The 12,996-nt window shown below is 43.4% G+C and overlaps 1 protein-coding gene across 2 annotated transcripts in view; it reads left to right on the top strand.

Annotated features, from left to right (window-relative positions):
* LOC135208463 (proteasome assembly chaperone 2-like) overlaps positions 1 to 12,996 on the top strand; it is a 115,285-nt gene that overhangs the window by 16,881 nt on the left and 85,408 nt on the right. For both annotated transcript variants that reach the window (XM_064240669.1, XM_064240668.1), the window contains exon 2: positions 11,815 to 11,886. In XM_064240669.1, coding sequence (XP_064096739.1) covers positions 11,815 to 11,886 — 72 coding nt within the window. The remainder of the gene's footprint in view (positions 1 to 11,814; positions 11,887 to 12,996) is intronic.

Genomic DNA, 12,996 nt, shown 5'->3' with positions numbered 1-12,996 from the left:
TAGAAATATCTGGAATTTTTCTAGGTTAATTTGGTTGCAAATAAGGGATAATAGACATGAATTAAAATAAACATTTTGAAGCAACATAAGGTAAAGCTAAACTAAATAATAATAGTAGTAAAGTAAACAATTAAGGGAATAGCTTTGCACCTCATAAACTGTGTAGGCGTGTGCTGTCCGCAACTGTATTTGTGGAGTGAGCGCTTAGGAACCAGGAACAGCAACATAGTTCAAGTGCAATTTGGAGTGAATTAAGACCAAAACATGTGTGATTACAATCAAATAAGCACTGTGGAGTTTCAGTTGTGATGGCAGGAAGGATAAAACCACCAATTACAAGGTAAAAATGAATTTCAGTTCAAACCATGACCCCGGGAAAAGAAGTTTCATACTTTCACTAATATAGGCAACAAAATGTTGTTTTATTGTCCTGATTACAACTGCAATCTATACATATATATGCTAACATTGTTCAAATGAGTGCTGGGAAGGCTGGGAAAGATGCTGGATCCTTGGCGGTAACTATCAGCACTTCATTCGGTTGACATCATATTGGATTTCAAAACTGCCTTGAAAACATATTCTACGAAGACCTCGCATGCTTATTTTAGTTTGTATGGTGCTTTCATATATTACATTATGTTGACAAAACTCTACACGCCTATCAAAACTCTACACGCCTATCAAAATAGGGTAAAGCACCACTGTGCGGACAGGCAGACACCTGTACTATGGCGCAGTCACTCTCCCAAAAAATATTAACTTTGGCACTTCCAGTATCCTGAATTAGACATCAGTCACAAGCCAACCTCCATGGAAGCAACACTGTGAGACCTCTGCTTTCCTCTTAAAGTAAGTGTTTTCTCCTAAGTTAGAAATTAAGGCCATAATTTCTGATTAAACCGAAGTTAATGAAAGTCTAGCCATGCGCAGTGCAAACTTACCTCCATGATGCTTCAAAGTCACTTGTGTCAACAAGCTTCCCATTTCCTGTGCTAAATCTGCACACCACTACCCATAGATGCTGGGACACTTTCTTCACATCAATCTTTAACGACGACGGTGTTTACGCTTGCTGATGGGTAAACATGGCAATTGTTTGGGAAGAAGAAGAAGAAGAAGAAGAAGAGTGCGCTAGATAACATTTAAATGATTAGTTAAAGACCAGAATAAGGTTATGAATTGCATATATTTATAACGCATTCATGGTAATTCACTTGAAAATATTCGTTGTTGTAAAAGTAACCAGATTCCTGACACAAATTCATCGGGTTTGCTGTGAACATTAGCCACGGTGTTGTTCGCGCTTTAGTATGCTTTTATCAGTGTTGCCAATTGTTTTGTGTTTACCCTCCAAACTTGGGGTAAGTCTTACACAAAACCGTGGAAAAAAATGAATTTAGCATATCTGTTTGTAATATATATATATACATACATGTTAGAGCAATTTTATTGTTATTGCATTTCTATGACATCTAGAATTCATGGAAACTGTTCGTAAAGGCATTGGCGTATGTATCAAGTGCCACTAAATTGGCAACGTGACTTGCTATTCCTAGCACGCATTAAAGGTTACATTTGTTTCAGCCATACAATTAATAAGAATTAAAAATTAGTTATTTCAGCCACACAATCATTAAAAATTTTAAAAAGTCAAAATAGTAATGTAGACTTAAATTTTTAAAAAGTGCTCGCAAAAAAGTACAAATTTTTTATCATAAACAATACACTAAACCGTCGTCTGCTCGACTTGTGGATTCTGGCTGCCAGATGTACAACAAGGCTGAAAAATTATTCTTGTCATGACTTTGCTGTAAACAACACTAACGTATTTAAAGTAGAATTTGGAGTGAATTAAGAATGAAATGTGTATAATTACATTTCTGAATTTACGAAAACTGAGAAAACATACAATAACTGAGACAAAATTTTGTAGAGAAGAGAGTACAAAAACTGTAACGTATGAAAAGAGAAGCATACGAAAACCGAGTTTTGACTGTATTACCTATGTGCGTCACTATTTTTGCTATCTTGTACTCTCTTCCTGAATTTCCATTTAGGCCAAGTCTTCGTTTGTGCCTTTTTTCAATGATTTTGTAGCCATTGTACTGGTTTTTATCTTGGCAGTTCCCATATCTGCCATTTCTCTGACTAACTTCTCATTTCCCCTGTACACTTCCAGATCACCTCTATTTTGAAGCCTCAGTGTTTTCCACCTTCAGGATTCCTTATCAACATCATCATTTGTAATGTGATCTTTTCAACAAAATCCAGCCATACATTTCAGCATTTTGTAGCCACACTTCTTCAAAATCCCTTTACTATTTTCTTTATAAGTAACCAGGTGTAGACTTGAAGAAATTTAGGCTGCTTGCCTTATGTACACCTCATAGATTTATGTAATTTCTTAATGGGTTGCACTTATTCATAAGTAGTCAAGTAGGCTCGTTCTACTTCATTCATGCTAATGCAATTCTTTCTTATTGCCCTTATTAATACCAACTTCACAATCCAGTATGTTGCTGAAGTTAGAGAGAGACGCGCTATCTCATTCAGGGCATGTCCTTCACCACAAAATGATATTGTTATGTTACAATAAAGTTTTCATACATACTTACCTGGCAGATATATACATAGCTAAGACTCCGTCGTCCCCGACAGAAATTCAAATTTCGCGCCACTCCGCTACAAAGGTTAGGTCAGGTGATCTACCGGCCTGCCCTGTGGGCGGCAGGACTAGGAACCATCCCCGTTTTGTATCATATTTTCTCTCTTCCACCTGTCCTCCTGCGGGGAGGCTGGGTGGGCCTTTAATTGTATATATCTGCCAGGTAAGTATGTATGAAACTTTATTGTAACATAACAATATCATTTTCATACAATCAACTTACCTGTCAGATATACATAGCTGATTGGCACCCTTCGGTGGAGGGTAAGAGACAGCTTCTATATGGAATAGCCAGTAAACAACATATGTTGTAGGTATAAATAAAACCTTGGTTCCTACCTGATAGGTGGTAGACTTCGTGGGTGTTTGCCCAGTAGTCTGCATCACCTCAAGAAACTTTAGCGAGATATATGATCTATGGCCAAGAGTTCTTGTGGGTCTGCCGATGGGGTCTTATCCGCTTACTCGGCAGAGCCTAAAAGGACTTTGTCAATGGATGCTGATCCACTTATATGACAATACACCTTATGAAGGAGCACACAACCAATCCCGACCACCTGATCCTAACCATATGTTAGAACTAAGGATTGTTCCGAGTTATCCCCGAACTCGTCACAACAATCGTAACTCAAAACCACTACACACACATACATAATTTTCAAAAAAAATTTATACTCATCTAATTGGATATGACAAGCGTCTCTTACTGAACAACACAGACGGCCGCCCGTGCTAGCCTAAGTCCTCCTCCATTGTTTCCGAAGAGACTCTCGACCATATCCAAAAAGAAGAAAAGTATATACATTTAAGGATTGGTGTCGGCTCCCCGTACCCAGAATCGTATCCGCCGATACGAAAGGACCTAGAGAAAAACACTTCTCATATGTCACACGCACGTCTTTCAAGTAATGAGATGCAAATACTGAGTTGCATCTCCAAAATGTCGTATCTATGATGTTTTTAAGCGACATATTCTTATGAAACGAGAGAGACGTCGCTATAGCTCTCACTTCATGAGCTTTTACTCTCAACAGTTGTAACTGTTAGTCAGGACAGGCCTTATGAGCGTCTGTAATGACGTTTCTTACAAAGAATGCCAGCGCATTCTTGGACATCAGTCTTGTGGGGTCTTTTACCGCGCACCAAAGACCTTGTCTAGAGCCTCCCATTTGATGCTTTCTCTGAAGGTAGAACTTCAGAGCTCTAACAGGGCATAGAGACCTCTCTGCTTCTCTGCCTACGAGACTCGACATGCCTTTGACTTCGAATGACTTAGGCCAGGGATTCGTAGGATTCTCGTTTTTCGCTAAAAACAGGGGTCCTTAAACGAGCAAATCGCTGAGTCTCCCTTGAATCCTACTTATCCTGCAGAGCATGCAATTCACTATTCGTAGTGGAGGTTCTGCGTGCTCTCGCGATCGCGCTTGCCACTTCGCGAGAAAAGCCTCTCGCTCTGACAAGTCTTTCGATAGTCGAAAGGCAGTCAGAGCGAGAGCGGGGAGGTTTTGGTGGTACCTCTTGAAGTGTGGTTGTCTGAGAAGATCCATCCTTCTTGGTAGGGATCTTGGAAATCTACGATCCAACCCTCATACCACCTCCGTTGAACCATTCCTGGGCCGGCCAAAAGGGGGCTATTAACGTCATCCTCGTCTCTTTTGACGCCACAAACTTTTTCATTACTAACCCCCAGATTTTGAATGGGGGAAAAGCATATACGTCTACTCGAGACCAATTAGCATAAGGCGTCTACCATAAAGAGCTCTTGGATCTTCCACGACCGAGCAAAAAACTGGGAGCCTTTTTGAGATGAATGTTGCGAAGAGATCCACATGAGGAGTTCCCCACAGAGACCAGAGATCGAGACACACTTCCTCGTGTAGTGTCCATTCTGTATGAAGGACCTGGTTCCTCCTGCTGAGCCTGTCCGCCCTCACATTCCTTACTCCTGTACGAACCTTGTCAGCAGGGAGATGTTCCTGTGAGACGTCCAAAGTAATAGGTCTCTCGTGAGCTCGTAAAGGAACGAGGAGTGCGTCCCTCCCTGTTTCCGAATGTAGGCAAGTGCGGTGGTGTTGTCCACGTTTACTTGCACTACCTTGTTTGACACCAGAGGTTCTAGGCTCTTCAAGGCCAGATGTACGGCGAAGAGCTCTTTGCAGTTTATGTGCCAAGACAACCTGTGCTGGTTCCCAGGTGCCTGACACTTCCTCTGAGCCTAATGTCGCTCCCCAACCTCTCTCCGACGCGTCGGAGAACAACACTAGGTCTGGGTTCTGTGTTCTTAGAGAGATCCCTTAGTTCTCTTCCAGAGGGAGCAACCACCACTGTAGGTGTGACTTTATCTCCACTGGAATGGGAAAAACGTCCGACAGTTGTCCGGTTTTCCAGCTCCAAGACCTCTTGAGGAAGAATTGAAGCGGACGTATATGAAGTCTTCCTAGAGGGAAGAATTGTTCTAGCGAGGAAAGCGTCCCCAGAAGGCTCAACCATTCCCTCGCCGACGTTTGTTGCTTCTCTAAGAAGAGAGAGACTATCCGCAAACCTTTTGCGATTCTCTCTTTTGCGAAGGAAAAACTCGAAAAACCCCGAGAATCCATCCGAATCCCCAGATAGACTAGGTCTTGTCTGGGGGTCAGCTGAGACTTCTCGAGGTTCACAAGCGATCCCAACGCTTTGATTAAATCCAGAGTTAACTTTAGGTCCCCCAAGCACTGTCTCTCCGATCTGGCCCTGATGAGCCAGTCGTCCAGATACATCGAGACATTCACTCCTTTGAGGTGAAGAACCTCGCCACATTCTTCATCAGGCTTGTGAAGACCTGAGGAGCTGTGGACAGGCCGAAACACAAGGCTCTGAACTGAAAGATCCTTCCCCCGTCATGAAACGGACGGTACTTCTTCGATGAAGGGTGGATCGGGACGTGAAAGTAGGCGTCCTGGAGATCTAAAGACACCATCCAATCTCCCTGTCGTAATGACGCCATGACTGAAGCAGAAGTCTCCATGGAGAACTTCTCCTTCTGAACAAATTTGTTCAGAGAGCTGACGTCCAGTACTGGTCTCCAGCCTCCCGAGGCTTTCGCCACCAGAAAAAGGCGATTGTAAACCCCGGGGAGGGGCGTTTTTGATCCCGTACCAATTCTATCGCTCTCTTGTCCCACATTTGTTCCACCATCGATCGAAGAGTATCCCTCAGCACAGGATCCTTGTATTTGTTTTGGCTGATAGTTCCCTTGGTATTGACGTTAGGGGAGGAGTGTTCAGGAAAGGGATACGATATCCCCTCCTTAAGATCGCCAAAGATGACGCGTCTGCATTTATCAGTGTCCAGGCTTCCACAAATCCCAGGAGCCTGGCACCTACTGGTGCTTGGAGGAGAGAATCTTCATTTTCCCTTCTTAAAGGGACGAAAAGCAGATCTACCTCTCTTCTGGAGCCTTCCTCCTTGTGGAAGGTCTGGAGGTCGGACCACCTCGAAAGGGCTGCACCGTTGTACTGGGTCCTTTCTTGTCCGATGCAGCAACAGGTTTCTTCTTTCTTGCTGACTGCGTCAGCAGATCCTGAGTTGCCTTCTCAGTTAAAGAATGCGCAATGTCGTCCTTTACTAACGAGAAGGGAACAAAAAGTCAGATAGAGGCGCATATAGAAGTGCTGCTCTCGAGCATGTGAGACTGCCTTTGTTAAGAAGGCGCCATATACAGTCCTTTTCTTTAAAAGACCTGCCCCAAACAAAGAGGAGATTTCAAAAGATCCATCCTGTACCGCCTTGTCAATACAAGACAATATGCATAACAGGGCTTCAGGTTCGATTCCTTCCGAATCATGGGCTTTCTTGGACATCACCCAAGGGACCAATCTAAGAAGTTAAAAACTTCCAATAACACGAAAGAGTCCCTTGAGGAGATGATCCGAGTTCCGAAATTCCCCACGTAATCCGTGCAGAATTGAGACTTTGACGCCTTGAAGCGTCAACCAAAGTCGAAAAAAATCTGTTTCGGTGTAGAAGGGAGAGCAATACCCATATTTCTCTCCCTCTGATACCAAATGCCTCTTTTCCCCAGCCAATCTTGCTGGAGGCATGCAGAAGACTGTCCTCACTAAGTCTTTCTTAGACTTCATCCATGAGTCTAAGGAATGTAATGCTCTCTTCATCGATATGGTGGTTTCATTTTGAGAAAAGACGAAGGCTTCTTCGTCTTAGCACTGGAAAAGAGCAGAGCGCGGAGAAGGAGGAGCGGCAGGCGTCAACTCGTCTCCGTACTCCTCAAGAAGTAGGGTAGTCAACACCTTATAGTTAGACATACCTTCTCTTCACTATATTCGTCAATCCGAGTTTTCCTCTAACTCGGGATCTACATGCGTCTCCGCTCTCCTTTCCGAACGTTCTTCTTCTTGAGGAGACAAACTCCTAATAGGAGAGGGGCTAAGGGAATGATAATCCTTCCTCTTTCCCGTTCTAATAGTCTTGGAAGGCGTCATAAGCTTCGGCTTCTCTAGAATTTTAGAAGACGCTTCACGCTTACATGACGCTTCCCGTTCGCCAAGCGTCATGGATGACGTCTTTTGCTGACGTCTCGATGACGCTTCGCGCTTGGAAGACGCTCCGCTCTCCAAAGGCGTCCTACTTGGCGTCATAATATTGGACGGAGCGTCATGTCTATGCTCCGTTTCCAATGACGCTTCGCGTCTAAAAGACGTCTTACGTCTCTCTGGCCGTTACGAAACTCTCGTAAGCACCTGTTCTCGCTCTCGAACTAGACGCTTCTGTAAGACGTTTAGCCGTTTCCCGTCTGTATGACGCTTCTCGTTGAACAGGTGAGAGAGGACGAGAACTTCTTAATTGGAAAGCGTCACGTCCTTCCGACGTGGCGCTAAAACTCCCGCTAGAGATGACAGTTGCTCTTGAACTGCCATAATGATCTTTCTTGACGCTTCTCCCACGTCCAGTGCATGACGTCTTTCGTCATCACTCGGGGAGAAGAAGGAAAGGGTACTTCCGCGTACACTTCAGGTGACGCTGACGCCCCCTTCGCTTTCTTGCTAGAAGACGGAGCGTCATCTGAGAAACGCTCTGGACTAGAATCTATGTCAGGCTTCATATGACGCTTCAGCGGTCTCGACAAGTTCGATTCCTTCCACCCTCGTTTAGGTGAGGAGAGGGAGAGGACGAGAAACACTCGCGAAGGACGCTTTTCTATAGCGCCCTTGAGCCGCCTGCCACGAAGCAGAGCTAGCTGAAGGGACGTCTGACCGTTGGGGATTCCCCACGACCTCCTTAAGGCTTTCGACTTTCCTCTCCTCTGGCATGGGAGCTTGGAAGAGGTCTAGGCCTGGGAGCGTCGCAGGGAACGATCAAACGCCCCCTCCACAACACTGGGAGAAACTCACTTCACTGAAATGCTCACTTTCACTAGCCTTACCTTTGAAGTCAGCCATCTTGGACTTCATGTCTCTAATTGTAGCTTTCAGATTGGCGATTTCCGATGCCGAATCCGAAAAAAGCACTCTGAGAATGAGATACATAGGGAGAATCTACATCAGTAGGATTAGAATTATCCGTGAAAGGCTCAATAGGCCTTGAACTCACACCTTTCAATCGTCTAATTCTATCTCTCTAACTTCTTCAAATAAGACTCACGTCTTCCACTCTTCTGCATTCAATCCCTCGCATTCCTTACAAGTACAGGGGGTCCTCGAGTTACGACGTTGATCCGTTCTTACGATGCGTCGTAACACGATTTTCAGCGTAAGTCGGAACATTGAAAAATACCACATGATTTAATGTAAAATACCTATCAATAACAACGAGAGAACAATTCCTTACCTTTATTAGTTTGATTGGCTTGCACACTGGAGAGGAAGCTGCGGTGCTGGAGAGACTGGGGAGGTTAGTGAAGAGAAAAAGAACCTCCAGAAGTTGCCTGAGAATGCTTGGAGCATGATTCTTGGGGATCAGATATATACTGGAGATGCTGAGAGGTGATTCTTGAGGTGAGGCAGAACTATATATGGAGATGCTGAGCAGGTGATTCGAGGAGGCAGAACATACTACTGGAGATGTTGGGGCAGGTGAGTCTTTAGGTGAGGCAGAACCTACAGAAGGTGCTGGAGATACTGGGGCAGGTGAGTCTGGGTTAGCAGAACATTCAGAAGGTGCTGGAGATTGTGGGGCAGGCGAGTCTGGATTAGCAGAGGCAGCTAGGTAGAGGGTACAGGATCTCCTGCAGGCCCTCTCTACCTTCTTAAAATACTGCTCCAGGTTAGTCTGAACAGAGAGCGACCTCTTTTCATCCAAGATCTCCTTGTAACACTGCATCAATCATGACGCCTCTGGAAACCCTAGTGAACCTGTCCAAGTTGGGATCCTGAGCCTCAAAAGTTGACAACGCTTGCTGCAACTCTGCAAAACCTCTTATCAAGTCCTGCCTTGTGAAAGCCTTAGGCTCTGGGGTGGGTGCTCTTCTTCTTCCTCTATTATCTGCTTCTCCAGTTGTATCAGGTCCTCAGCAGATAACTCCTCGCCATGAGACTCCAGCAGCTCTGTAACATCATCAACCTCCATCTCCAAATTGATTTCCTTACTCAGGGCAACAACGTTCTTGACAACTAGCTGAACTGTGTCCTCAAACCCATGGAAATCATTCACAAATTGAGGACAAATTTTCTTCCGCACACCATTCATGTTTGTTTGCTTAACCTCCTCCCAGGAATTAGCAATGTTCTTTACAGCATCAAGGATGTTGTAGGATTTCCAAAAGTCCTTCAGAGTCAAGTCCTTCTTGGTTTCAGTTGCCTGTAAAGCCATAGCAATTGTCCTTCGTAGGTTAGTAGGCCTTGAACGAAGCAATCACTCCTTGGTCCATAGGCTGTAAAAGGGCCGTGGTATTAGGTGGAAGGTAAACCACCTTGACATTAGGGTTGAAGTCTCCCAGCTGGGCAGTGTCCAGGGGCATTGTCTAGCACTAGCAACACCTTAAAGGGATACCCTTGGAGGCGCAATACCGCTCCACACTTGGAACAAAATGGTTTACGAACCAGTCCTCAAACACTGCAAGTGTCACCCATGCCTTCTTGTTGGACTTCCAAATTACTGGTAGTTGACCCTTCCAAATGCCCTTGAGTGCCCTTGGATTTTCAGCCTGATACACCACAAGGGCTTCAGTTTGAAGTCGCCAGCAGCATTACCCCCAAGAAGTAAAGTTAGCCTCTCCTTGCTGGCTTTATGACCGGGTGCTGACTTCTCCTCCTTGGCGATGTAAGTGCGGTTAGGCATACGTTTCCAAAACAAACCTGTCTCGTCTACGTTAAACACTTGCTGAGCAGAATAACCCCCCTCCTTAATTATCTCAGACAACGCTTTAGGAAATTCACTCGCTGCTTTCTCATCCCCACTAGCAGCTTCACCTTGCAATTTAAGGTTATGGTAATTGGCCCGAGCCTTAAATCGCATAAACCAACCCTACTAGCCACAAACTCTTCACTTTCACATTCCCTCCCTTTTCTTTTTTCAACGCTTCAACAATCTTTTCGCCTTCTCCTGAATCACCATAAGGCTGACTGGGATACGACGTTGATTTGGTCTTCCAACCAAAGCACCAATAACCTTTCCATTTCAATTATTAAACCACTACGCTGCTTAGTTATCACTGTCGCTTTCATAGGAGCAGATCCTTTCACATGTTCAACGATGCGCTCTTTATCTTTGATAATGGTAGCAACGTCCGAACGGCTAAGGCCAAGCGAGCGGCCAATGTTTGTTGGCGTTTCTCCCTTCTCAGATCGCTTTATAATGTCCACTTTAATTTCCATGGTGATGGCTTTTCTTTTCTTTTCGATGCACTACCATCAGAAGAGTCCGCCTTGCGGCTTGGGAGCCATAACAAAGAGCAAAAAGTTACAAAAACGATACAACACGAGGGAGAGAGAGGCAGTGTAAACAACCAAAATGGCGTAATGGGCGAGGAATGAGCGTAGCGAAGCGACGCCGTCCTCTCCTCCACAAAGCGTATTCTTCCGCCGTGCGCCCGGAACTAGTTCGCGTTTGTTTACGTTGCTTACGACGCTAAACCGCGTAAGACGGAACGACGCAAAATATTATTTTTTATATTTTTATGGGGGCGCGTTCGTAACCACGAAACATCGTAAGTCGAGACCAGCGTAACCCGAGGACTTACTGTATTAATAGCAGAACACTGAACCCCCCTACATTTACGGCATACAGTGTGAGGATCAACCGAAGCTTTCGGTATCCTCACCCTGCAGCCTACATTCACACACATTCTCACACTCACATTTGAATCAGACATACTGAGAAAAATCCAAAAGAGTTATTCCAAAAAACAGTCCACAGTAGCGAATGCAAAAACACGATCCAGATACGTCACCAAAAAGCCGCAAAAAAACGATGATCAAAGGATGAAATATGAAATCTAGTCAGGAGGTAATAGCAACAATGTTGATACCACCGGCGACAGAGAAAATATGATAGAAAACGGGGATGGTTCCTAGTCCTGCCGCCAGGGCAGGCCGGTAGATCACCTGACCTACCTGTAGCGAGTGGCGCGAAATTTGAATTTCTGTCGGGGACGACGGAGTCTTAGCTATGTATATATCTGACAGGTAAGTTGATTGTAGATGTTGGTTTCTCCATCTTTTGCTCACTGTTTCCCGTTATATTTTTGAGCATCGGAAATACCTTTTGCCATGTACAGTCTATAATTTACAGCCGTAAGCATCTTGTGTGATACCATCTACATTCTGTTTGTAATACATACTAATGCATTCACCCCTACACCACTTCCTGAGCATCTATGCAGTCACTTTTATAACTTACCTAATTTTTTATCTCTGATGTTTCCATTTACTATCCTATTCTATTGCTATTTGCAAGAATATCTTTAAAGATGCCAAAGTTATCGACAAAGACCAAAGAAGATTGAGTTATAGCAAATAACCCTGCATTAAATGTGGCATTTCAGTAATAATACTGTAAACCCAGAAAGACAAAAGAGCATACATATACGTATGTGAAACAGCTTAGCTAAGTGTAATTTTGGATTTGTATCCCATACTGAGCAGAATATGAGCATTTGTATTTCAGGTTTTTTTTTATATATTTGAAATATTTATTCATGGTTATATTTTCAGCCATCAGTAAGTGTTGGTAATGTGGGTCAGTTGGCTGTTGATATTCTCATCTCTTCACTGCCTTCAGAAAAGGTAAGATAATGACATTTGTTCATACGTGAACAAACCTTCGGTCTTAACAATAGGATAAGTAATTTTTTTACAGTAGTATTGCATTGTGTGGTGCATGTAAAAATGAGTTAGAACTTAAAACTAAATGACAGTGTTATGGAATAATTTTGGTCAATTTGTTTACTTATATGAACTCATACCTGCTCTACTTACAAACCTTTCCTTTTTTATTTTAGTTATAAATAGTGCTCGCTGATATATGGAGATTTAGTTTTAAAGAAGTGTTATGTCTTCGCTCAACTCATGTGTCCTCATCCTGCCTAAACATCTTTGATAATCATTGCTAAGTTCATCTTGCTGAACAAAACATGAATGTATATTATGTTTCTGTGTGTCACATTTTACTCATTTGTGGGCTTCATTGTCGTCCACTTTGTATCTCACCCTCATACATGGAGGGATTAAAGTTATTATAAATTTTTTTTATATTAAATCTATGTAGACAGAGTAGTCAGGTGATAGATAAGATATCTTTGGCAGTCACAATTAGGCAAGAGAGTTGTGCACCAGCAAATATAGCAGTCAGTATTGCTAGTTGTTACCTTTTCAGACAAGTAAGTCTAACACCCTTTAGACTATAGCATTATGATGTAGTGCACTCTCAGAAATTATTATTTACTAATTCCCTGTGGGCTGATATTTGATACATGCTGCTGCATACTCTCCATGGTTTTGGCACTGCTATAATTTTTTCTTAAAGTACAGACCTCAAGTTTGTGACTGACTCCTTTCCTCATCAGTTACATCTGTTGCCACCGTGGCCGCTACTATTTTTACTATTATTGTATTTTGAATTATGATGTGGTGAGAGGTGTGATTTCCAGCATCTTTAAAGAGATTAGATTTCAAAGATTGTAGTGGTTTTGACATGGTGAGAAGGGATGAGGAACAGTTAGTCAAAAGAGCAGTAATTACTGAAGTAGTAGGGCAAGGACACCAGGAATACAGGAAGTCATGGGGAAAAGCGTTAAATGTAAATCTGGACTTGATGGGAGTTAAAGCAAAAATTGCACATGACAGATGAGAGCACTCATTTTGTGTGTAAACCTGTAAAGGGAAAATCTGATTTAT

This window comes from Macrobrachium nipponense, chromosome 35 (genome assembly GCF_015104395.2).
Source record: "Macrobrachium nipponense isolate FS-2020 chromosome 35, ASM1510439v2, whole genome shotgun sequence".
Lineage (NCBI taxonomy): Eukaryota > Metazoa > Arthropoda > Malacostraca > Decapoda > Palaemonidae > Macrobrachium > Macrobrachium nipponense.
Note: the sequence above shows the minus strand (reverse complement) of the source record. Positions and strands in the feature narration are given on the sequence as shown.